Source organism: Cetorhinus maximus, chromosome 30, assembly GCF_964194155.1.
Source record: "Cetorhinus maximus chromosome 30, sCetMax3.hap1.1, whole genome shotgun sequence".
Taxonomy (NCBI): domain Eukaryota; kingdom Metazoa; phylum Chordata; class Chondrichthyes; order Lamniformes; family Cetorhinidae; genus Cetorhinus; species Cetorhinus maximus.
In genome coordinates this window covers 4,029,856-4,057,715 of record NC_135908.1, presented here as the reverse complement: position 1 = coordinate 4,057,715, position 27,860 = coordinate 4,029,856, and the positions used below count along the sequence as shown (strand labels likewise).

Genomic DNA, 27,860 nt, shown 5'->3' with positions numbered 1-27,860 from the left:
CAGAGGGTTTGCATCTGCACAGGTCTCCCTCCTTGTTAATAGTCCAATAACTTGGTCTTTGTGTATGTGTGTGTCTCTCTCTCTCTCTCTGCAGTTGTCAGTCACCAACCATGACGCTCTTCAACGGAATCAGACCTTTCTATACCCACGACAGAACCTCGGCTATTTTCGCCATTACGCTGCTCGTAGTTATCCTGGTGTTTCTGGTCTTTACCGTAACGCTTGTCGCTATTCTACCCGGAATCCGAGGGAAAGGGGTAAGCGAAGGGTAACCGTCTTCTCTTAAGAGCTCGTCACCCAAAACCCAACGGCTGCAACTTGGAAGTTTCCTTGGGGCTCATTCTCCTTGTGTAATGATGACATTTCAGACACCCTTGACCCGCAGAATATGCCGAGAGGGGAGAATATGAAGAGAGAGAGAGTGGGAGGGAGTTTGTGCTGTGAAATTCTGTGTCACAGTCACACCGACTTTCCGCTCAAACTCAGAGAGGAGGAGGGGGGTGGTCGCCCTTTTAATGTAAACTCCACGGTGCAGAATGTAATTAATCCCGTTAACGGTGGCAAATTTGTGAATTTTTAGCTGGTTTATCGCTGAGCATTGAGAATATTAAAAGACCCAATAGTTCGATCATTAAGTAAATAAAATGTGCTTTTTCTTGCAGAGACTCTATTCGTTCTGCAGAATTGTTTTAAGCCTTTTTGTTGGAGCCATCATTGTAGGTATGTGTAGCCTTTTGTTTTTAAAATGATATTGTGTCGGATGTATGGGCCAAGTTCATAACGGAGCTAGGGACACTATAAATATGTTATCCTGCTCTCTCTGTGGTTTTCGAGGTGTGTCGAAAGATTTCAGCTTAAAAGTCCAGTCCAAAGAATGCTCTCTCTCAAGGGAGAACGTTTTTTGGACTGACGCTTCCCTGTAACCCAGGAGTGAGGATTGGCTATGAACAGGTTAACTGATCTCAGACTCAATCCACTATCACCCCGTGCCCATCAGTCGCTGCAGCCAGGGATTTGGGCTGGAGGTTCCCGCTGTATGTGGTGCAGCCCTGGGACTGTCCTCCGATTGTGCGAATTCTACAAACGCTTTGTTGACACTATAGTCAAAAAAAACTATAGCCTCTCTAAACCTCACTGTCTCTCTCTCTCTCTCTCTAAACCTCACTGTCTCGGGCATAGTGGTAACTGGACTCAGGCTAATGCTCTAGGAACATGGGTGAGCAGATGCCATAGCAACATAGTGCTAGATAACTGAGTGCAGACTGGACTGTGGAGAAAGTCACAGAAGCTAAATGGAGAACAGTATGAGTCAGGCAATAAAAGCTTTGTCGTTAAATGTGTGTTCCCTTTGATAAGCCCAACTAAAAGGATCTTGTCAAGTTCTCATCTGTGTGAATTACAAAGCAGTAAACACAAGAATGCTCCGTGGTCATTTTGCCCTTGAATTCCAAAACTATTGATAATTGTATTTTTTTTAAAAAGCTTTTTTTCTCAGATGACTAATAGACACAAGCCTACTGCCTTCTTTAAGGAAGGTTGATCAATGGCAAGTACTTGTATATAACCACTCCACAAATGTCACCAGTTTCAGTATTTAGTACAAATAGAAATTTAAATCAAATATTTATTTTTAATTTCAAGCTGTTGGTGTTCAAGTTGCACAATATTCGCAATTTCTTTAAAATCCAAACCAAAGATTTTTTTGCTGTCTGCAGGTTGCTGCTAAGATCTCAAAGGAAGTGGAATGGTGGTGGCCACTTTCTGAGTACTTCATTTTGCTACTTTCTTCCTCCTTTTTTTGCTGCTTTTCCCCAAATGGTTCACTCTTCCTGCTACCTCCTACAGGTGGAGTGATGATCTGTTTGTTGCAAATGGAGGTGGAGGTTACCAGTGTTGTTCGACAAGAGTTAAACCACTGTGGAGCCTGTAAAAAAACAAGTATCATAAAGTGACATTGGATGTGAATATCCTGAGACACAATGAATCTCCACATGTAGCTGTTATGTAAGAAAATGCAGCAGACATTTTGGCTAGAAGATTCCACTACCAGCCATGAGTTGAATGACTTGTTGAGCCATTTCTATTGGCATTGGTTGAGGAAGAAATACTGGCTTGGTACCAGCATTTAAAACAGGCACATGGATCTCTGGTTAATCCCTCAACTCGAACGGTGGTTCCACCAATGCAGCACTTTCTGGGTACTGCCTAGATTGTACTTGCGTCCTGAAGTGGGCTTTGAAACTTCAACTGTGTGCTCCCGGGTACATTACCAACAGAGTCAAACTGACCAAGTTAGCAGTAACAGTGAAACTGCTCTGCTACAAGTTATGGAAAAGTTTCATCCTGTCCATGGACAAATAATAACATCCTGTCTCATTGTTGTGACCTGACCATGTAGAATATTGACTGTGATGTATTGGGCCTGGTGCAATTTAGTGAGCACAGTGTCAACCATAGATGAGTTGCTCACCTTTCTCTATTCTATTAAAACCTTAGTTGTATTCCTTTATTATTTAAATATTTAGAGCAATAAACAACTGGTTGTTACTGTACCTGGGAACTCACTAATGAGACTTGTTTAGGTTCTGGCAGTAAGGTTGTCATATTTTCAGTGTAACTACAGAACAACTTGCATTTATATAGCACCTTTAGTACAACCTCCCAAGGCACTTCAGGGAAGCATTTTCAAACAAAAAATTGACAAAGCCCTATGAAGTTACAAAGAAATATTAAGCACATAGACAAAAGTGTGGCAAATAGATTTAAATGTAGACAAATGTGAGGTCATCCAGTTTGGACCTTCAAAGGATAAAACAGGGTACTTTCCAATTGGTGATAGCTAGAAACAGTGCACGCCCAAAGAGAGTTGGGAATCCGTGTACACAAATCATTAAAATGTCATGGGCAGGCACAGAAAACAACCAAAAAGGCTCAAAGAATGTTGGTCTTTATATCTGGAGGACCAGAATGCATGGGGGTAGAAGTCATGCCATTGGTAGCAAAGCTCAGGTTAGACCACACCTGGAGTATTGCAAGCAGTTCTGGGAGCTGATAGGAATGATATGTTGGCCTTTCAGGAGTGAAGTTAAGAAATATATTTGCACACAAGAAATGGCAAAAGTTTTGAAACACTCTTGCCCAAAACTTTATGCTGGGTCCACTTTTAATTGTAAACCTGAGATTGATAGATTTTTGTTAACCAAAGTTATTAAGGGCAGAGGCATATATGGAGTTTTGTCATAGATCAGCCATTATGTCATGGAATGACAGAACAAGCTTGAGGGGCTAAGTGGAGGTCTCCCTGCTCTTAGGTGATGTTAGGGCAGATGGTCAAAAGCTTCGAAAAAGGGTTTGGTTTTAAGGAATGTTTTGGAGGAGAGAGGCGTTTCTGGATAAAGTGGCAACAAACTAGTTTTATCCGACTGCCATTGTCTGAGATATTTTTATAGGTTCCTGAGCTCACGTGTTGCACATCCCCTGGAGTTAACCCTCCTGCTCTCTGATGGCTTAATAATAACCGTGATAGTGATGCATGGTCAGAACGCATTTTGAGGTAGATTGTTGTGCAGTGCTGTCCATTCCAATACCAATAATAGTTTGATATGAATATAGCAACCTCAGTCATCGATTATTAAAATCCCAAGCACGAGTGTTGATTTATCTTAGAATTAAAATTCAATTTAAAAATCCTGAAATTGTTTGCTTCCAGTTAATAACTTTATTCATGTTTGCTAGTCAACTTGCCTGGTTCTTTCATGGAATTTTAGTTAAAGGGGAAAGCCTTAATGTTTCAAAACTACCTTGGATAAATGTTTTCTAGATGCTGACTTACAAATATGTAATTTCAAAGTCTGCAAAATATTTTTCAATTATTGATCCCTAGTCTAGGAATCATTGCCTTTGCTGATATTTTCGATTTTATGATATGATGTCCTGGTGAACTTTGCTTCTTCAGAAGGGAAGAAAACTGAATGCTGAGAGCAGATAACTTCTAGCCTTTTGAAGGCATCTCACCTGTCTCAGATATCCAGACATGGCTATGAGCTTTAAAGTTTTCAGGTCAAACACTTTCCCTTACTGAGAGTTGCCTCTGTGGGTCTTGTGTTTGATGTTGAAAGGGAAACTATCATCTACATAGCACCTTCCATGACCTCAGGACTTCCCAAAGTTCTTTACAGCATTGATGTACTTTTTGAAATGTATTGACTGTTGTCATGTAGGAAGTGCGGTAGCTATTTTGCACACAGCAAGATCCATCAATCAGCAGTGTGCTGATAAGCGAATACTGTAATCTAATTTTGGTGGCTTTGGTTGAGGGATAAATATTGGTCAGGATACCAGGAAGAAAATTGTTTTTCGGATAGCACTATGGGATTTCTTCCATCCACCCAAGTGGGCAGGTGGAACTTTAGTTAGTGTAATGTCTCATCCAAAGGATGGAAGGAATTCATTTTGGGGCCCTAAGTAAAAGCTACTATACTCAACTGAGATAAGAACATAAGATCATAAGAAATAGGAGTAGGGCATTCAGCTCATTAAGCCTGCTCCATGATTCAATAAAATCATGGTTGATCTAATTGTGGCCTTAGCCTCCATTGCTATCTGTGGTAGAGAATACTAATGACCCTCTGAGGGAAGAAACTCCTCCTTATGTCCATCTACATGGGAGACCCATTATCTTTAAATTGTGACCCCTAGTTCTAGATTCCCCAACGAGAGGCAACATTATCTCAGCTTCTACTCTGTCAAGCCCTCTCAGAAACTTTACGTTCCAATAAGATCACCCCTCATTTCTTCGAATCTCCAAAGAGTGTAGGCCCAACTTGTTCAACCTTCCTTCATAAGACAACCCCTTCATTCCAGGAATCAGCCTAATGAGCTTTCTCTTCACTGCTTCCAATGAAGGTGTATTCTTCTTTAAGTAAGGAGACCACAGTACACTGTTTTAAATTAGGCCAGCAAATCATGTAGAGTTGTAAACACATCAAAAAGATTAACTGCCATTATAAAACATTCTGATCTTTATCGTGTAGTCTCTGGTTGCCAGCGTACTAATGTCGTGAGTAATTGAGGTGTGAGAAATTCTATGCAAGTTTTCAACAAAATGAAGCAGACTTAATTTCTCAGAGGTGGTATTATTGAGAACATTGAACCTGCTGCTGAAATTCTCAAGGCTGAAGGATGTGAAATTCAAAGTTCCCAAGCTGGTTTGTTAGATTAGTCATAAAAAGAAATGACTTGTTGAATGCCTCGTTGAAGCTAACTCCTGGTTACCTCACCACCACTCGAACCTCTCACTGCCTTTAATTTTGTTATGCTGCTTGTCGAACATAAAGCATTCTATGAGCAGAAATTTCTTCCAATTCAATATTAGGAAGGTCAAAGCCATTTTCTTTGCTCCCCTTCGTAAACACCACCCCCTAACCACCTATTCCAATCCCTGTCCCTGGCCACTGTTTGAGACTGAACCTGAAAGGGTTCCAAGAGGGTGACCAATGTGCACTTGAGCTGATCTCCTGTAGCCAGACCCTCTACATCACCAAGACCGCCTACTTCCTCTCCTGCCTCAGCGCATGGTGCTGAAACCCTCATCCATGCCTTTCTTATCTCCAGGCTCGACTATTTCAGTGCCCTCCCTGTCAGCCTTCCTATCCATTTACACGTGTGCTCATCCACGAATCACACCCTATCTCCCACCAAGTCACCATCACCCCTGTGCTCGCTGACCTAATACTGGATCCCGGTTCAGCAATGCTTCAAATTTGAAATGATCACCTTTGTATTCAGCTCCTCCTCCTATGGAATTGTGCTCCTCTAGCCTGACCACCCTCTGGGAATTCTGTGTTCCTCTGATTCTGGCCTCTTGACCATTGCTGATTTTCCTTTGCCCTGCCTTGGGTGGCTGTGCCTTCAGCGTTCTTGACCCTAATCACTGGAATTCCCTCCCTAAAGCTTAACGTATGACCTGATATCTCTCTCTTTTTAAGACTACCCTTCAAAGCTCCATCTTTACTCAGCTTTTGATCCTCCTCACAAATAGCTCCTTATACGGCTTGATGTAAAGGTTTGTGTGGTAATCCTCCTGTTAAGCACCTTGGAATGTTTTGCTATGTTAAAGGCACAATATAAATACAAGTTGTTACTTAGGTAGATGGACAAATTGAGAGAAAACAATCTAAATCAAGGCTGCACAATACAATCGGAATGTTTTCAATGGCCAGTTGATTCATTTAATTTTCTGTTAGCCACGCAACTTACTAACGTTAGGAAAACTACGTATGAGCTCTCTGCTCCAACCACCTTTTCAGGAAGAACCTTTGAATATTTTAAAGGCAGAGGTGGATTGATTCTTGGTAAGCAAGGGGGTGATAGGTTATCGGGGGGTGGGTGGGATGCAGATTTGAGGTTACTATCAGATCAGCCATGATCTTATTAAATGGTGGAGCAGGCCTGAGGGGCTGAATGGCCTCCTCTGCTCATTGTTCATATGTCAACTGGTGGAATTTGAACTCCATTAATCAATCTGGAATGTAAAGCTAGTCTCAGTAATGGTGACAATCACCATGACAGATTGGTTGTCAAATTCTGCCAGTTGGCATGGTGAGATTTGAACCTATGTTCCTAGAGCATTAGCCTGGGTCACTAGTCCAGTAACATTACCACTATGCCACTGTTTTCCACCCCCTCCCCACCCATCAAAGAGGATGAGTGGCCAAAAACTCAGTCAAACAGTTGGGTTTCAAGGAGCATTTTAAAAAGATGAGAGGCAGTGAGGTTTACAGAGAAGAGGCTTACAGAGAGGCAGTGAGCCTGTCTAGGGAAAAAAAATCTACCATCCTTACCTTGTCTGTGCTGCATGTGACTCCAGATCTAAGGCAATGTGGCTGACTCTTAACTGCCCTCTGAAATGGTGTAGCAAGGTCAGTTCAAGTGCAATTAGGGATGACCAGTAAATGCTGACCTTGCCAGCAAAAACTACTATTCCCAGCAATGGCCACATCCCAATAAAGAATAAAAACAGCTACTATTCCCAGAAGCTCACTGTCATAAAGATAAAAACACCATTGCAAAGTACACTTGGGAGGAAAGATTCTAGTTTCCATTTTTGTCTGATTTACTTTCTTGTGAAGTGCCCTGTGTAATTTTGATTGTTAACAGGATCCAAGCCAGTCAGTGAAGCTGAAAACAAGACAGAGTTTTTCTTTAAGGAGAGGGTTTATTGACTTGTTCAGTAACACATCTCTCTGCCCACTCAACCCTATGTCCCAGTTATCTCCTATTTATATGTACTCAATTAATACCCATCACATGTTTCTCTTAACCTTAACAATGACATTAACAAACCTTAACAATGCGATTGACAGGACATTAAGACTGGCCATGTTAAAGGTGCTAGAGGAGGTGTCAGCTGTGGCTCAGTTCATAGCACCCTCGCCTTTGAATCAGAGGGTTGTGGGTTCATGTCCCACTCCCGGAAACCAAGAACTGTGATTGTACTCGAAAGAGTTGCAATCTGTGACTGTTGATAACTCGAAAGAGTTTTTTAAAGGTGCTAGATAAGGCTCCTTTAAAGTTTTTCCTTGATTTTACAGCTGACCTGACTTAGGGGCTGTGCTTGATTTCTCCCTTGTTTTTGTTAATTTAGTTTATTGTTTTGACTCAAAAGAGTTAAAGGTGCTAGATAAATGTATGGTTGTTGTATTAGCCACACATAAATGCAGGGGAACATTTCCATGATTTGCCAACATCCCAAATATAGCAGGAAGGCTTCTTAATATTCACAAAATCTAGCAAGGTGATAAACCCCAGGGTTAAGAAATTGCTATGGCAGAGAAAGATGAACATCTCATTTCAAACAACCTATGCAATACATAGAGTTGGCACAGATTCAATCGGCTGAATGGTCTCCTTCAATGCTGCAATCATTCTATGATTCCAATAAATACACAGGTAACGTGTCTAGATCAGACCAGTTTTTGAGCAGTTGTGGAGGTAAAGAGTCACATTCACCAATCCAATGGCATTCAGGCACAATGCAAATAGAATCCAAATAATATGATTTATAACTGCCTGAGCTGAGTTTTAATCTCACTTTACTTGACCAGGCAAAGCCTCTGCCCTGAGTTTACATTGTTGAAGCATAGATTATACAGGACTGTAAATACACCGCTATAGATGACCAGTATCTCATAGCAGCCTGGGGTTGATAGCATGAAGAGTGGGAAGGCTTCCACGATGCAGAGAGTCCAACATTCTTTCATCGGAACACCAGGCCTGAAACATTAACTCTGCTTTCTCTCGCCACAGATGTTTCCTGAACTGCTGAGTATTTCCAGTATCTTCTGTTTTTATTGTACATTGTATGGAAATATCACTTTGTCAGTGATGGAGGATCAAGTCAGCCCCATAAGAACATAAAAGGCAATAGCATTTGCTTAGGGTGGATTGGAATCAGGAGTTTTCTGCAGAGATCCAATTACTCACTTTAATGACCCCCATTACCATTAATTTCTCAAACATTAAGTTTAAGAGCTATGCTAATCCTTGGTTCTAGATTCAATGTTTGTAATGTTATGGGTTAATTCTGAAGGCCTAGAAATTATTTGCCAAAGCACAAGTTTAGTCCAATGTGTTTGTTGTGACTTCCAAAAGAAGAGAAGACTTTTAATACTTACTTAAGGAAATCAGACCCTTGGCAATGGCAGCACCAGAGATAACTATGGACCTTTATGCATTCTGTAGTGGTCAACTTTACTGGTGACTGGGGAGCTGGATTTGCCACAGTGAACACATCTTACAAGGCTTTCAGTAATGAGACAATCACTGCGAGAGTGGGGCTCCACATTGGACTGGCAGGAATCAATGTGACTCTGAAAGGTAGGGCGAATCCTTGTTGCATTGTCTTTTATTCATTACAAATTGGCAACAATTCTTCACTGCTTAAGGACTGGAATGGCATGTAGTGTTAAGCGTTGTATAGTTATTACCTATTAAAAACACTGCATTATCAGAAAAGAGCAGGAATATATCCTTTGGAGCTTGGTTGCTGCTTCGTTTACTAAAGAAAAGAACAAAAAGAACAAAGAAAAGTACAGCACAGGAACAGGCCCTTCGGCCCTCCAAGCCTGCGCCGATCATATTGCCCGTCAACTAAAACATTTTGCACTTCCGGGGTCCGTATCCCTCTATTCCCATCCTATTCATGTATTTGTCAAGCTGCATCTTAAACACCACTATCATACCTGCTTCCACCACCTCCTCTGGCAGCGAATTCCAGACACTCACTACCCTCTGCGTAAAAAACTTGCCCTGCACATCTCCACTATAGTTTTCTCCTCTCACCTTAAATCTAAGTCCCCTATTAATTGACTCTTCCACCCTGGGCAAAAGCTTCTATTTATTTACTCTGTCGATGCCACTGATAATTTTGTAAACTTCTATCAAGTCACCCCTCAATCTCTGTTGCTCAAGTGAGAACAATCCGAGTTTCTCCAACCTCTCCTCATAACTAACAACCTCCAGACCAGGCAGCATCCTGGTAAACCTCCTCTGCACCCTCTCCAACGCCTTCATATCCTTCTGGTAATGTGGTGACCAGAATTGCACACAATATTCCAAGTGTGGCCTAACCAAGGTTCTACACACCTGCAGCATGACTTCCCAGCTTTTATACTCAATACCCCTGCCGATGAAGGCAAGCATGCCATATGCCTTCCTGACTACCTTATCCACCTGCGTTGCCACTTTGAGTGACCTGGGGACCTGTACACCCAGATCCCTCTGCCCATCGATGCACTTAAGAGTTCTGCCATTTACTGTATAATTCCTGCCTGTATTAGACCTTCCAAAATGCATTACCTTGCATTTGTCCGGATTAAACTCCATTTAAGGCACCATCAATTTGCTAGTGGAAAGGGAAGTTTTCACAGGCCCACAGAAAAGACCATTCAGCCCATCTGGTCCATGCCAGCTCTCTGCAAGAGCAATTTAGCTAGTCCCATTCCCATGGATTAAACAGACCATAACTTTGAATTACAATTGGAAATGGTTACTATAAACCAGCGGATAAATGTCAGTTGATTGCACAATGTAATTTTCAATAGGGAATACACTGGTAAATAACAAAATGAAGTTAATTAGAAAATTGATTTTGGGTTCCATCATCCATCACTCATTGACAAGAGTGCAGGTAACTCTGTCATGTTTGTGAAATTTCTTCTGTTACCAATCTGGGCGCCCAATTCCATTTGACAGAAGCAGCAGTGACAAATGCTCTCTGAAAGAACCTGGTCACAATTTCACTGCCAAGCACAGGGGATCCCCCCAGATGCATTTACAATGCTGTTGGCACACATCATATCCCACCGAAGTTGGCAAAACAAAGAATGGATGGTTCAACAGATGGTTCACAGATGCAGCTAATGCACCTGACAATGATTCACCAGTATTCCTAATGTAAGATACATTCTTAATGTAAAGTTATTGTTCAAGGGATAAAAGGGACAGTAGTATCATGGATACAAAATTGGCTGAAAAATAGGAAGCAGAAAGTAATGGTCAATGGATATTATTTGAATAGAAACAATGTGCAGGGGTACGGGGAAAAGGCAGGGCAATGGCACTAGGCCATAATGCTCATTTGGAGAGCCAAGCCAGCACAGACGCGATGGGCTGAATGGCTTCCTTCCATTCCATTAAAATTCTGTGATTGGATTTCCACCTAATATGATGCATTATTTTCTGGCCTGGGGATTTCCTAATAATTATTGCTTTTGCCGACTGAATTGATGGAGGATACTTCATGTCTTGTGCTTGCAGGACTCCCTGCGAACCAGCTGAATGAAACCATTGATTATAATGAGAACTTTCTGTGGAGATTTACAATGAATTATGATGACCAATATTCCTTGGGACTTGACCGAGGGCTTCCACATCCAATATTGTATGTTGCAGAGAAGTTTCATAGTAGGAGCCCCTGTCTTGTTTATGGCCAGTACAGGTTTTCTGGACACTATACAACAGCTATGATGTGGTAAGCAAAATGCATTAATGTATTTTAAATAGGATACGTGACGGTATTTGAAGATTAGGGGTTTTTTGTTAATTCAAGATCAACCATCCAATGCTTTGGCTCAGCATCTAGGTCACTGGCCACTGCTAAGAGTACAACTGTGCAGTGATTTTTAAAAATTCATTCATGGCATTGGAGCCATTGCTGGCTAGGCCAGCATTTATTGCCCATCCCTAATTGCCCTTGAGAACTGAGTGGCTTGCTAAGCCATTTAAGAATCAACCACATTGCTGTGGATCTGGAGTCACACATAGACCAGTCTAGGTAAGAATGGCAGATTTCCTTCACTAAGGATATTAGTGAACCAGATGGGTTTTTACAACAATCATTTCATGGTCATCATTAGACTTTTAATTCCAGATTTTTATTGAATTCAAATTTCACCATCTGCTGTGGTGGGATTTGAACCCAGGTCCCCAGAGCATTACCCGGGGTCTCTGGATTATTAGATCCAGTGACAATACTACTACCATACCACTACATCACTGCCTACCCTGCCTATGGAGCCAAACTAGCACCTAGATATGAGCTCAAATAAAACCATAACAAAATGTGAACTGAATCTATATATCTGGTCCTTTGTGGACTAGCACTAGAAAATGTCCATGTAAGAGCCCAGATTGCCATTATAAACTCTTTCATCAAGGTCCTTTAAGGAGGGGGAACCAAGACCACTACCCAGTCTGGTCCAGAGCACATGGTTACCTATTTTTGCCCTACAAAGCAGCCTCAGTTATATAATGGACAGTTAGTAAATGTGGAAAGCCACGACACAATTTTGTTTGGCTCAGGTGAGTAGTTGCAATTGTGAGGGGCTGGGCAGGTGGGGGTGGTTAGTCAACATGAGCAGCCCTTTCTGCTTGGGGCCCTCCGAGGGGCACAGGGTGCCCAATCAAAGAAGGACCCCCTCCTCAGTGCCCACAACCAGACTGCCAGTGTATAGCTCACCTTGTAAAACACCAATAGCAGTGGGACGGGACCTTTGAATAGAGCCTCAATTGACCCAAGGATGGGTGGGCCACCCAACATCCACCCTACTACTGGTAAAATACCAGCGGAGGTGGGCAGGCAATAGGCATGGCCTTCCAGTCCGGTCCTTAAATTCCGGTTTAAGTATCAACACCTGTTTCTCAGCGAATTAGGGATGGGTAATAGATGCCAGCAATAACCACAGCCCAGGAATCACTATGAAAATATCATAAACTGCAAAATTGTAGTGAGGTGCTTTCACCCCATCAAGTTAAAATCGAGATATTGCAGTTTCCACACAGGCAGTATCATGGACAGCTGTGATCACTGCAATGTGAGTTTGTAAAGAGCTGTGTAAAGGACCCAGAGAAAGGGAGCGACATCATTGAGCTATGAAGTGAGGCTAAGAATGAACATTTATTGCCATTAAACAAAAGTGTAAGCAGTATGTGATACCAGCTTTAAAAACAAGAAGGGATATAGTTACAATGGATGTATAAAGGCATTTGGCTCTAATCCAAAATGAAGGAAAAGGAGAAAAGGATTTTACATTGAAAATTCAACTAAAACTTGAGGACTGAATGCACTGGAGCAGAAAAGGCTAAGGGGGCCTCAAGATGAACCTTCAAAAAGTGTTTGAGAGGCTAAATAGTGAGATATTATTTCCACTGGTCAATGGAGGGTATGAATGTAAGGTTAGCACTAGAAACATAAAAGAGAGATTTGACAATTTTTTTCCCCCCAAACAAAGGGTTATTAGGCTATGGAATGCACCGATGTTAGTGGGCAATGAGGCTGAATCAATTGCAGCATTTAAGAGGGAGTCGTGTAAATGCTTGGATATAACAGGTTAATCGGTACAAAGCGTAAACCAACAAGATGGGATTGAGTGGCTAGAATCTGGAGCTGGAACCGACACAGACACAATGAAATGAATGGCTTTCTTTGGTTTAAAATTTCTCCCATTCTATGATCCTAATTAAGAGCGAAACCTAAGGAACAGTTTTATGCTGAAACCATTTGAGTTGCGGAATTGGCAATGACTGGACCAGGACTTGTTATTATTCAGATCCCACTTAGAAAAAATGTGCATCCAATTTCTGTTAAATTGTAATGCTTGGATGAAAAATTACATAATTCAGAATCAACGTATAAAATTTGGCGCACATGTCACGCAATGTTTCACGACGAAAGATCACTTGCCTTAACCATCCCCTTGCAGAGTGGACAACTCTGAAGCATCCTAAATGAAAGCCTGAGAGATACCTGAGCAGTGGAAACACTGGTTTCAGGATGCGAGAGGAGCAGGGTGAGAAGGAAGAATTAGGTTCTAGTCGAGCTGAATTCTAGTTTGCTACATTCCTATTCCATTGAAGAAAGGGAGGTGACGTTAACTGAAGTGGAATGAATGTTTAAAGTACAGAAGACCTTTACTGTAGATCTAAATTTGTGTTTTGGTTCTTTCTGGATTAGGGTGGCGTTTTGTGCCTGGATTGTCACTAATGTTCTCTTCTGCATGCCAATAGTTGTGTACGGAGGGTACATGGCTTTGGTCACAGCTGCTTTCATGATCTTTGGAGTCATCGCATTTTCCACTACACAGAATGTACCTCAATGCATTATTCAGTTTGGTCCAACAACACTAAAGACGGACTTCGGTGCTTCTTTCTGGCTGACATTAGCAACTGGTAAGTACAAGGGACTGCGTGTTGTAGAATACAGAAAGCACCGAATGAACTGATCTAAAGAAACTAAGACCAGACTCGAAACGTTAACTGTGTTCCTCTCCGCAGATGCTGTCAGACCTGCTGAGTTTTACCAGGTATTTTTATTTTTGTTTTGGATTTCCAGCATCCGCAGTTTTTTGCTTTTGTCTTAGTGTTTAATTGACTGCCACTTCTCTTCAAGGAATGCCTACCTTGAAGAAGTATTGCTCTTCTCTCCGACAGGATTTCCGTCTCTCTCTTTTGCCTTGTTCACCTTCATTGCTTTCCATTTCTATATTTCACCTCTTTCCTATTTTTCCTAAGTTCTGTTGAAGAGTCATACGGACTCGAAACGTTAACTGTGTTCCTCTCCGCAGATGCTGTCAGGCCTGCTGAGTTTTTCCAGTTATTTTTATTTTTGTAAATAAACTAAGTCTTGCTTTGGTATCTTATACATTGTCCACTTTTGAGCTTCTGGTGTGAAGACTCCCCCGCTGCAGCTGTGAATCAGAAAACAACACAAGCGAAGTCCCGGTGTTTATTTGTCCCCTAAAATGAATGGATAGAAAATCAGGGGCTCCTTCTGATTGGCACTGAACGTACAGCAACAAATCAAACTGAAGTTGGTGTACAGTATAACTCTGGTCTTCTGACTGGGCCATAGGTCTCAGGGTGGTACAGGAAGCCCAAGTATAACAATACAGTGGACAAGAGGTTTTGTAATTCTTTGAATGCTAATAGATCGAACGCAGAAAATTGCTAAGAATGAGGGCAAGTAGTTCTTACACTCTAACTTGCAAAACTGTGTTTTGAGCTATCCTCAAGTTAACATCTCTGGCATCCCCTGAATTGAAGATTGTTCCAGCCCATAAGTTGTTCAAATCCATAAATTTGGTAATTGATGAATTGACACGAGGGAAAAAAAATAACCATAAGTGCTGCCATTTTTTGGTAAAACGCCGAGAGGTTCAGCAGACGTTCTTCAAATATGGGAATCGAGCAGCTTTACCTGGGCTGGGCGTAACCATGGTCTAGTTCCGCACAATGTGATTAACACCTGATGCCCTCTGGGGCACAGAAACTCGTTCAGTTCTTTCATATTGGCAGAACAAGCTTAGCTTTCACTTTGCTGAAATAGTTGGGAGTGTGGACAGGGAGTCCACTCCTTTCAAGTGAAGCAGCATTTCACTTGCACGTCCCTCAATTTAGTCTACTGCATTCGCTGCTCCCAATGCAGTTTCCTCTACATTGGAGAGACCAAACGCAGACTGGGTGACCGCTTTGCAGAACCCCTTCGGTCTGTCCGCAAGCATGACCCAGACCTCCCTGTCGCTTGCCATTTCAACACACCACCCTGCTCTCAAGCCCACATGTCCCTCCTTGGCCTGCTGCAATGTTCCAGTGAAGCTCAACGCAAGCTGGAGGAACAGCACCTCATCTTCCGACCAGGCACTTTACAGCCTTCCGGACTGAATATTGAGTTGAACAACTTCAGATCATGAACTCTCCCTTCCATCCCCACCCCTTTCCGATCCCCCTTTTTCCAACAATTTATATAGATTTTTCTTTTCCCACCTATTTCCATTTTTTAAAAATGTATTTCTATCCATTGTTTTATCTCTACCTTTTAGTCTATTTCAATCTCTTCCCTCCACCCCACCCCCACTAGGGCTATCTGTACCTTGCTCGTCCTGCTTTCTACCCTTAATGTCACCATTAGCACATTTCTTAGCTAATATCACCACCGTCAACACCTCTTTATCCTTTTGTCTATAACATCTTTTGGCAATCTCCACCTATCACTGGCCCTCTATCTAGCTCTACCTATCCCACCCCACCCCCCCTTAAACCAGCTTATATTTCACCTCTTTTCTATTTTTCCTTAGTTCTGTTGAAGAGTCATACGGACTCGAAACGTTAACTGTATTCCTCTCCGCAGATGCTGTCAGACCTGCTGAGTTTTTCCAGGTATTTTTGTTTTTGTTTTGGATTTCCAGCATCTGCAGTTCTTTGCTTTTATCTTAGTGTTAAATGAGCTGCAAGGTTCACTTTTGAATGAATGAAAAATCCAAACAACAATTACAAAAGAGCAGAATCAGGCTAAGGAGAGTTAGAAGCAAAGCCACCCCATGAGAATTTTATTCCCAATTTTCCAGTCGTTTCGGATATTTTAGATTCTAATCCCCTATCCAGAATTGCAGAATAGTAACAACACACCATTGTGGTCCATTGTGCCTGACCTGCTCTTTGAAAGAGCCATTTAGTTCCTCCTCCCCATTCTGTCCCCATAGTCCCTCTAGTGGTTCATTTTCAAGTATCTGTCCAATGCCCTTCTGAAAGTTCCTGTTGAATCTGCATCCACCGCCCTTTCAGGCAGCGCATTCCAGATCCTAACAGCTCGCCGTGTGCAGAGAGAAAGAAAAATGCTTCGGCAAGTTGCCTCTGGTTCTTTTCGAAGTGACTTTAAATTGACATCTTTTCCCTTGGCTGAGTAAGACACACCTGTACTGACCTACTCCTGGTGACACTCTGAAACTGACTTCCAGTAGGGAGTAACTTTCCCTTCCATGTCTCTCAGTTTGGGAATGGAACTCTAGCAACTTTCTTTACACGAAAGGTAGGATTGAGAACTTTGGGTTATTGCATTGATGGAGCAAAGTGTTCTCAGTGCCCTAACCCACTAAGGTGTGCATTGAGATTGGAGATTTCTTGAACATTGGCTTTGATATTGACAGAGGGGACCTTGGGACCCCAGCAGTGTGAGATCAGGTGTGTGGAAGCCCTAACTCATTGGAATAAAGGTCTGCAGATCTCCCACTCTGACACTTGGCCAGATTGACTGACTGTCTAGTAGGCGGGAGCAGGAATTTAGCATCGGGACACCTCACCTGGTGGGGGATGTGGCTCAATGGAAGTGGGTTCATTGGTTCAAAAGGTGGCAGCTCGAAGCTGGGGCGTGGAATTTTAAACGGTTTGCGTCCTCCCATGTATCATTCCCACCGGGCACGGCAAGTGGGGTGAGGTGGAGGGGAGGGAGTGATGTTGGATGAGGGGGGTGAAAACTGGGGCCTCTACAATCTCAACCCCGACCACCAACAGCCGCACGAAATAATAGATTCTTTCCCTCTTTAACCCAGCGCTGTTGTGCTTCGTTCTTGGAGTAATTGTTATCATTATGGATCACTGCGTCCCCGAGAAACTGAGAATATTTTTCATGCTGGACGGAGAGGGCGACGATGACGATGAAATGGGCAAAGGAATAATGAACCAAGGTTTTGCTGATGATTATGGAAATAATCTATATTTAAAGGTAGGTTTGAAAGAGAGTTCGCAGCTGCACCAATTGTATTTACGCGTTTCTACTCCTGTCTCTTCTGTCACATTTTTAGAAAACCATTCACTCCCATCATAATTACCCTTCAGTTGTGGCTATAAAGGACATTCTGTTTAATAGCTGCTTGGCTGAGCAGAGAATCAAGCCATTTTTGATACAACATTATTATAAAGTTAATAATGTGTTCGGGAAAGGTAGTAAGATATTTCAAAGACATCACCTGTTAGTATGATATCAAAACAGCAAAGGACCAGATTTTCTAGCCATTAGGAGTTTTAAAGTTTCCTGACATTGAGCATAACAGGGGAAATTGCCGTCATATTATCATTTCTTTACAACAAGGGAGCTGACATCCCTCTGATCCAGAAGCTCCTGGGTTCAAGTCCTGCTCCTGGGTTCAAGTCCTACTCCAAGGCCAGGATTTTACAGTCCCTCCCGCCCGGCGGGTTATTACAGTCCCGCCAAACTGAATGGAGGGTTAAATGGCTCGCCGGGTCCGCTGGGGTTGGGGGGCGAGACACACTGCGCCGGGGCCATAAAATCCTGGCCAGGGCTTGTTGCCCATGAAAGAGCCCAGCCCCTGGTGCAGCCAAGGCCGTGAGTGTCAGCGCTGGGCCCCCTAGCCCAGGTAAATGGGGAGGTTTGGCATCCAGCTGTAAAACCACCCGCCAAATCCAAAGATGACGGTTGATACCAGGTGATCAACCAGCATTGTGGGGGCCCCCATGTAACATAGGGAACCTGAAAGAGAAAGCAAGGAAGGGTTAACTATCTCCTTATATTGAGAAATCCCAACTAGGGAGGAATAATGGGACCTCTGGAGTAAAGAGTTATGAACCTTTAGAACTCTCTGCTCCATAGGGCTGTGGATGCTCAGTTACTGACCATACTTGAGATGGGGATTGGATGGATTTTTGGGAACTAAGGGATTCAAGTGATATGGAAATAGCACAGGACAGCGGAGCTGAGGTAGATATTCAGCCATGATCTTATTGAATGGTAGATCTGGCTCTATGGTTGCACACCCTATTCCAACCCTTATTTTTATGCTCTTATATAATGTCCAGGTTAGTCCACAGGGAAGGAACGCTCTTGACTGTCAAGAGAAACTCAACATTTGAGCACTGAGTAGTGTTGCTACCTATGATCCCTATACAGTCACAATGAGGCCATCTATCATCTGAAAAACATCATGAAATCAGGTCAATGTTAATTGAACAAGGAAAGGAATCTTATATGAACACATTGAACAAAGGCCTATTCTTTTCGTTTTGGGTGCAGAGAATTCAAATTTATTTCTATATGTGATCTCCGGAGATGGCAATATCAGGCAGTATTTCTTATCTCCTTTGCTTCATCATTAGCAGCCTTGCCTTCAGCCACCTAGGCCCAACTCCAAATCAGTATGCCTCTAAGCCTCTCCCCCTGCCTCGAAGACAGTAGTTCTCAAAGTGGGGTATGTGTACTCCTGGGGTTGGCAGGTATGGATAGTGGGTATTTTTCACTTAATTGTGTAATGGTGGATTTTCAGAGATGAGAATTTTTTTCCAACCTCCCCCTCCCCCTCTCCGTAGTTCAGGGGTTCCCAAATGCAATCCTTGGTTCAAACATAGACAAAAGAGCTGAACTCCAGAGGTGAGGTGACAGTGACTGCCCTTGACATCAAAACAGCATTTAATCAAGTGGGGCATCAAGGAGCCCTAGCAAAACTGGAGTCAATGGGCATCAGGGGGAAAACTCTGCTGGTTGGAGTCATACCCAGCACAAAGGAAGATGGTTGTGGTTGTTGGAGGTCAGTCATCTCAGCTCCAGGACATCACTGCAGGAGTTCCTCAGGATAGTGCCCTAGGCCCAACCATCTTCAGCTGCTTCATCAATGCCCTTCCTTTTCAGAGGTGGGGATGTTTGCTGATGATTGCACAATGTTTAGCGCCATTCACAATCCCTCAGATACTGAAGAAGTCCATGTCCAAATGTAACAGGACCTGGACAATACCCAGGCTTGGGCTGACAAGTGGCAAGTAACATTCGCGCCACGTAAGTGTCAGGCAATGACCATCTCCAACAAAAGAGAATTTAACCATTGCTCAATGACATTACCTTCACTGAATTCCCCACTATCAATATCCTGGGGGTTACCATTGACAAGAAACTGAACTGGACTAGCCATATAAACACTGTGGCTACATAAGCAGGTCAGAGGCTAGGAATCCTGCAGCAAGTAACTCATCTCCTGACTCTCCAAACCCTGTCCACCATCTACAAGGCACAAGTCAGGAATGTGATGGAATACTTCCTATTTGCCTGGATGACTGCAGCTCCCACAACACTCAAGAAGCTTGACACCGTCTAGGACAAAGCAGCCCACTTGATTGGCACCACATCCACAAACATTCACTCCCTCCATCACTGATGTACAGCAGCAACAGTGTGTACCATCTACAAGATGCACTGCAGGAACTCACCAAGGCTCCTTAGACAGCACCTTCCAAATCCACGACCACTGCCATCTAGAAGGACAAGGGCAGCAGATAGATGTGAACACCACCACCTGGAAGTTCCCCTCCAAGCCACCCACCGTCCTGACTTGGAAATATATCGCCGTTCCTTCAATGTTGCTGGGTCAAAATCCTGGAACTCCCTCCCTAACAGCACTGTGGGTGTACCTACACCACATAGACTGCAACGGTTCAAGAAGGCAGCTCACCACCACCTTCTCAAGGGCAATGAGGGATGGGCAATAAATGCTGGCCCAGCCAGCAACACCCACATCCCATGAATGAATTTTTAAAAATTGTGTCTCCAGTGTTCAGGCCACATACCTTCCCGCTGTTCCCCCAATTATAGGTTGTGTCTCTCCCACCACACTGGCTGCTAATAAGCACACAAGTGAGGTGCAGTTATGTCTGAGTACCAGCGGTGGGTGGTGGTGCAGGAGCCTGAGTACTGGCACGGTGGTGGTCTGAGAGCTGCAGCTGCTGGCTGGAACACTGTCCGAGTTGGGGAGTAGATGGGGGAGATTTACAAAGTATGTGGTTATTGGAGGGATAAGTAAAAAAATTATTATTATAGACACATGTTTACCAGTAATGTGTAATTATAGTGATTTACAAAACATGTGGTCATTAGAGGGGTAGTTAAAAGAGTAACTGCCTGTAGGGGTACACAGAAAGTTGGTAAATCTGAAAAGGAATACACGACCAATAAAGTTTGGGAACCACTTGCTCTTAAAACCCACTTCATTGACCAAGATTTTGGTAACTTCTCATAACAGCCCCTTCTTAAGCTCCATGGCTCCTGAAGCACCTCGGGTATTTTTCTATATTTAAGAGTGCTAGAAAAATGGAAGTAGTGCTTATTATTTCCTGTGGGGTCTCGACATGGTGAATGTGGAGAGGATGTTTCCTCTTATGGGAGAATCTAGTACTAGGGGTCACTGTTTAAAAATAAGGCGTCACCCATTTAAAACAGAGATGAAACGAAATTTTTTGTCTCAGCGGGTTGTAAGTCTTTGGCGCTCTCTTCCTGAAAAGGCGGTGGAAGCAGAGTCTTTAAATATTTTTAAGACAGAGGTGGATAGATTCTTGGTAAGCAAGGGTGAGAGAGGTTATCAGGGGTAGGTGGGATGCAGATTTGAGGTTACTATCAGATCAGCCAAATGGCGGAGAAGGCTTGAGGGGTCAAATAGCCTACTTCTGCTCCTATTTTGTTTGTTTGGATTTTGTGTATATCACTTCGAAAGATTGTAAAAGAGATTTGTTTCCTTAAACACCTGTGTAGCAATAGGTTGATTCACACATAATAAATCACAGTCTTTATCCACTCTAAACAGTTACAATTCTAATAGTGCTTTTGATGTGTATTAATTATTTCCAAATCTTTTAATTCCAGAAAATGAAAAATAGTTTTGGAAATAAGGACTTTGTTGTTTATACCTAAAACTGAGGATGTCACTAAACTGAAAGGTATGTTTTATATCTGCTTGAAACCCATTTGTCTCAAACCAGTTTTATGGATCAATATAGTTTTTAGTTAACACGTTGCTAGGTGTTACTGTACTAGAGCCTCCCCTTCTCTTAGGCAGTCCCTTGAGATTGAGGATAACTTGTTTCCACTCTGGTTCGATGGGTTCTCAGATGGTCGATAACTCCAATACACGCTCACCAGCCTCTGCCACATGTGGGGCAGGTGGTGCTTGAAGGGTGGGGTAGATGGGCAGTTTAGAGGTTTGTGTGCTGCCCCTGACACCTCGACTTCACCCCTGCACGTTCCCAACGACGTCTCTCCACGCGTTTGGCGCTTTCCCGAATGAACCTTCTCCATTTTGGTCGGCCACAGGCCAGGGTCCCCCTTGAGTTGGTGGGGATGTTTGACCTCGTCACGGGTGCTTTGAGGACATCCCTGAAGCGTTTCCACTGTCCTCCCGGGAGTCTCCTCCTGCAACTGAGTTCTGAGTAGAGCAGTTGCCTCGGGAGTCTGGGGTCAGGCATACGAACGTCATGTCCCGTGCAGCGGAGCTGGCTTTGAGTGATTAGCGCCTTGATGCTGAGCAAGTTGGCTTGGGAGAGGATGCTGCTGTTGGACCATTTCTCTTGCCAGCGGATTTGGAGGATCTTATGAAGGTTTCAGTGCTGGTACTGCTCAGGTATTTTGAGGTGCCTGCTGTAGGCTGTCCAAACCTCCGAGGAATGAGAATTTGCAACTGTGATTTTACATAGGCATTAAGTCTTGACCTCAAACAGGTTTGAGGAGTTAAGAAAGGAAGATTGGCACCTTTCACTACCTCAGCACATCCTAAAGTGCTTTACAACCAATGAAATATTTAGTGTTGTAATGTAGGGAATGTGGCAGCCAATTTGCATGCAGCAAGCTGCTACTAACAGCAATGTGCTAATGACCAGAAAATCTGTAAAGGTTTTATTGGCTGAGGGATAACTATTGGCTAGGGCACAGGGGAGAACTCCACCGCTCTTCGAAATAATGCACTGGGATCTCTTGAGGCCCCCTGAGATCTCATTTGAAAAGTGGCACCTCCCACAGCGCAAAAATCCTTCAGCACCAGATGCTGTCTGCTCAGGAGTAGGATTCGGACCCACAATCTTCTGAACTCAGAGGCAACGGCTCTACCTACCGATCCCCAGGACGGCAAGATGGGAAAGAGGGAGAGAGAGAGAGAGACACAGGGCAGGCTTTTCCGTCTTTTGGCTGGGCTACCAAATCTCCCTGGGCCGGTCCCACCACGACGGGATTGGAAAATCCCAGCTACAGATTCCGCACGCTTACTGTGGTTATATAACCAGTGTTGGCATGTGTGAAAACCTCTTAAGCATTTGATAGCTTCCCACTTCAGCCTTTCCACATCAATCCCTGTATTCTTTTGGGGCAGGAGGGAATTTGCACAAACGCATTAACGAGGCCACAACACGTGACAATCGGAGGAATTCTTAACTCACTGCATTTTGAGCTTATTCATGATGGAAAGAGAACAAAAGAGAAATAAGGCGGGTGAAGCATTGTAGAATTTATGTGACACTAAGGAAATGGGTGTGTGCAATTAATTTCGCAGAAATATTCAATTTCCTGCGAATAAATTCTTCTCTCTGTTGATTTTTCAGGATTAACGTACAACACCCATCTCACGCAATAGTGCAACGACTTAATTGGGCTACTCCTGAAAATTCAACATGCAACTGAGTTTTTTTTAAAAGAAAGACTTTTTATGTTAAATCCTTCTGTGAATTGACAGCTATAAGCACCTTGGGTCAGAATTACATGATTAACCGCAAGCCTAGGCTTATGTGTCTTGTGGACGGTTTGATAATGCAGCAGTTTTTTTTAACTGTACCTTGTGCCAGAGTGTTGGAGATGCAAGATCAGACTAACAGCAGAATCCTGGCTGCGTTAAATGGGGCAAATCATTCATAATCAGCCTTCATTCATTATTCTGCACATAAACAATGGCAACATTCAATCCAACAAAAGCCAGGCTGCACTGCAGTATACAAGACAAATACACTTCAATAGATTAGCATTAGGATTCCTAATGAACATTTTGCAGTGAAAGTTTTCAAATCAAGAGCAATTATAGACTGTAAGGCGTTTTTTCTTTTGATTTTAGGATTAAGCAGTAATTATGTATGTAGATGTATTTTATGTATTTCAGTGATCAACACCGTTAACATCTCATTGAAACATACAAGGTACTATTGGGCTTGACAGGGTAGATACTGAGGAGGTTGTTTCTCCTGGCTGAGGAATCTAGGACATAGGGCAACAGTCTCAGGATAAGGGGAGCAATCATTTAGGGCTGAGATGAGGAGAAATTCCTTCACCCAAAGGGTAGTGAATCTTTCGAATTTGCTACCCCAGAGGGTTGAGGATGCTCCATCGTTGACTATATTTAAGGCTGGGATAGACAGATCTTTTGTCTCTCAGGGAATCAAGAGAAATGGGGAGCAAGTGGGAAAGTGCAGTGGAAGCCCAAAATCAGCCATGATCACATAGATTAGCAGAGCATGGTGGTCTACTCCTGCCCTTGTGTTCTTGTATTAATAACCTGGAAACGCTATTGGCGATTTGGCCGATGATGTCTTAACACCATCTGTCCACCATTTAGGACAGAGACTAACCCGTCGTCAGCATAACCTCTAGATTCATATCTGTGATAAGGAATATTGGCAATTGTGTCTCAATTGGGCTTCACGGGAAAGGATTTGCACTCATGGGGAGCGTTGGTCTGGAAATTGAAAGCCCACGGTCCTTGAATTTTCCCACCATGGGCAAAAACTCAGAATATGGTCCATTCTCCCATCTCATTCGGAGCATCTGCTTGTTAAATCAGCCCTGGCATTTGTTGATTGATCCAAACGTGTATATGCGATATGTCGTTGCTCAGACTGGATGTACAAGACTGTGTTAGATATTTTAAAGAAATGATTGTGATGAGGCAGATGTGTTCCTCTGCTCACAAAGTGCAGCCACTCTGTACACACGTTCAAGGAAATGTCTTCAACCAATGCTCCTTGTAAAACCTTAAACACCAGAATGTGCGTCAGCACACATAGAGAGCGTAGAGATGTCAGACTCGTGGCAAATGTAACACCAACTGATGCAAAAAAAAAATCCATTTACATTGTTTGCAAATTTCTCTTAATTTCATATTTATTAAATAAAAATAAAAGAGATAACATGGACTGTTTCATTTGTTTCTTCCAATGTCTGTGCACGAGAAAAAGAGGAAAATTGAATTTAGGGGAAACCTTAGTCATGAATAACAACTTCCTTTCATATTGCACCTTTAATGTAGAAAGCTCCAAGTATGCTTCACAGGAATGGAATCAAATAAAGGTTGATAAGAGCCAAAGATTAAGATAGGTTTGAGTGAAGAGGTAGCTTTTAAATAAATCATATTGGCAGTATTGATTTGTAAAAGGCCACTCTCGTTTGATCACTAATTTTTTTTGTTTCCAAAGCATGAATCAGAAGTAAATTTTTAATAAATGGTCACATAAGAGGTTTGCAATGAAAATCATTATTAAAGAGAATGGTGCCACAGGAATTCAGGGACAGATAGTAAAGCATGCGGGTGAATGGATGTTTTTCTGGTTGGTGAGAGGTAGGCAGAGCTGTGATGGTTGCAGGCCCCATAATCCCTGTACTTCTTCACCTACATTGGATCCCAGTGTGGCAGTGCCTTGATGTTAAAACTTCCCATCCTTCTTTTCATGGCCTCCCTAACCCACAAGCAACAAGCACCACCCCCCACCCGCCACCACTCCCTCGGTCTCCAACTTCCATCAGCCCTGTAGCCTCCAGACCTCAGTGCTCCTCCAATTGTGGCCTCTTGCACATCCCCAATATGCCTTACTCCACCAATGGCAAGCATGCTTTCAGCTGTCTATACTCTACGCTCCAGAATTCCCTCCCTAAGCACCTTCACCTCACTACCTTTAAGACCCTCCTTAAAACCTACATCTTTGTCACCTGCCTCATATTTCCTTATGCGACTCTGTGTCAAAGTTGGTTCGATAATGTGCCTGTTGCTCATTTTTACTATGTTAAAGGTGTTACATAAATGCAAGTTGTTGTTGTCCAAAGATTTCTGCAGGGACCCCTCTCGTATCCATATAAATAAGAATGAATTGGACATAGTCCAATTGGTATTGCAGTTTAATGATATCAAATTAGGGAGCATAGCAAACCAAGGAGGAATTTAAGAGATTATAGAGGGACATAGCCAGGTTAGTAGGGCATCTTAAGTAGAGTATGAAGAAACTGAATGCAGAGAACTGTGAAGCATTCATTTTAGTAAGAGATGGGAAGGCGGTGGTGTAGTGGCGTTGTCACTGGGCTAGTAATTCAGAGGCCCAGGCTAACACTACGGGGACACCAAATCCCACCATGCCAGCTAGTGGAAAATAAAGCTAGTCTCGGTAATGGTGACCATGACAACTATCATCGATTGTTATAAAAACCCATCTGGTTCACTAATGTCCTTCAGGGAAGGAAATCCGCCACCCTTACTTGGGCTGGTCTACATGTGACCCCAGACCCAGAGCAATGTGGTTGGCCCTTAGCTACCCTCAGATCAAGGGCAATTAGGGGTGGGCAACAAAATGCTGGTCTCGCCAGCGATGCCCACATCTCATGAAAGAATAAAGGAAAAAAAGAACAGTGAAAGGAATTTTTGAGGTTCTCAATTCAGGAGTGCAAAAAGGCATTGGGACCCAAATATATTGGGGCATTGAATAGAAATGCATGGAAGTGATGATAAATATTGACAATATATCAATTAGGCCATGGTTGAAATATTGCATGCAGGAAGGAGTGAGAACCATGGGAATGATGAACCATGAAAATTCACCAGAATTGTATATGTAATGAGAGGTTAAAGTTATGAAGTAAAGCTGAAAAGGTTGGGGATATTTTTCACTGTAACAGAAAGTTTTAAGGAAACCTTAATGGAGGTTTTCAAAATTAAGGAAGGCTTTGAAGGGGTAAATAATGAACATATGAACATATGCAATAGGAGCAGAAGTGGACCATTCAGCCCGTTGAACCTGCTCCACCATTCAATAAGATCATGGCTGATCTGTTTGTGCTCCTAATTCCACATTCCCATCAACCCCCGAAAACCTTTGATTCCCTTGCCTAACAAGAATCTATCTCCCTCCGTCTTAAAGATATTCGATGTCCCCGCCTCCACCACCTTCTGAAGCAGAGTTTTAAAGTTGCACAACCCTCTGAGATAAAAAAATTCTCCTCATCTTTGTCCTAAAAGGCACCCCCTAATTTTGAAACAGTGCCCCCTAGTTCTGGACTCACCCACAAGAGGAAACATCCTTTCCATGTTATCTTGTTAAGACCATTCAGGATCTTATATATTTCAATCAAGTCACCCCTCACTCTTATAAACTCCAGTAGAAACAAGCCCAGTCTGTCTAACCTTTCCTCATAAGACAACCCACTTATTCCAGGTATCAATCTAGTAAACCTCCTCTGAACCGCCTCTAATGCTTTAACATCCTTCATTAAATAAGGAGACCAAAACTGCACACAGTATTTGAATGTGGTCTCACCATTGCCCTGTATAACTGAAGCATAACATCCTTACTTTTATGTTCAGTTCTTCTTGTAATGAAAGGTAGCATTCCATTAGCCTTCTTAATTACTTTACCAGCATACTAACTCTTTGTGACTCATGCACTAGAACACCTAGATCCCTCTGCACCCTCGAATTCTGTGGTCGTTCTCCATTTAAGCAATATTCTGCTTTTGTATTCTTTCTGCCAAAGTGAGCAACTTCATATTTTCCCACATTGTACTCCATCTTGCCAGGTTTTTGCCCACTCACTCAATCTATGTGTATCTGTCTGCAACGTCCTTATGTCCTCTTCACAACATACGTTTCTGGCTATCTTTGTTTTTAAATGCAAATTTAGCTACCATGCCTTCACTGCCCTTATCTAAGTCATTGATATAAATTGTAAAAAGTTGAGGACCCAGGACAGACCCCTACGGGACTCCTCTTGTCACATCCTGCCAAACAGAAAGTGACCATTTATGCATTAAGATAAAAGAAAAAAACTGCGGATGCTGGAAATCCAAAACAAAAACAAAAATACCTGGAAAAACTCAGCAGGTCTGACAGCATCTGCGGAGAGGAACACTGTTAACGTTTCGAGTCCGTATGACTCTTCAACAGAACTCATTTATACATGTTCTTTGTTTTCTGCCAGCCAGCCAGTCTTCTATCCATGCTAATATGTTACCCCATACACCATGAACTTTTATTTTCTGCAGTAACCTTTGATGTGGCCTTGTATAAAATGCCTTCTGGAAATCCAAGTACAGTACGCCTACAGGTTCCCCTTTATCCATGGTGCAAGTTACTCCTTCAACGAACTCCAATAAATTGGTTAAACGTGATTTCCCTTTCATAAAACCATGCTGACTCTTCCCGATTACCTTGAGTTTCTCTAAGTGCCCAGCTATAACCTGCTTAACGATCGATTTTAACACCTTCCCCACGACAGACATGAGGCCAACTGTATAGTTTCCTGTTTTCTCCCTCCTCCCCTTCTTGAATAGATGGGTTATATTTGCTACTTTCCAGTCTGTTGGAACCTTTACAGAATCTAGCGATTTTTGGAAAATTACCATCAATGCGTCTACAATCTCATTAGCCACCTCTTTTAAGACCCTAGGATGAAGTCCATCAGGACCCGGAGACTTGTCAGCCTGCAGCTCCAACAATTTACTCAGTAAGGCTTCCCTAGTG

At 42.8% G+C, this 27,860-nt stretch overlaps 1 protein-coding gene across 1 annotated transcript; it reads left to right on the top strand.

Moving 5' to 3' along the window:
• Positions 1-110: 110 nt before the first annotated feature.
• LOC144669950 (dual oxidase maturation factor 2-like) lies at positions 111-22,789 on the top strand. Its single transcript, XM_078532233.1, has 8 exons — positions 111-257; positions 663-720; positions 8,743-8,877; positions 10,819-11,032; positions 13,514-13,728; positions 16,884-17,056; positions 20,972-21,045; positions 22,696-22,789. Exons 1-7 carry the CDS (start codon positions 111-113, stop codon positions 21,017-21,019), a joined length of 990 nt encoding a protein of 329 aa, XP_078388359.1. The 3' UTR covers positions 21,020-21,045; positions 22,696-22,789.
• Positions 22,790-27,860: the final 5,071 nt, after the last annotated feature.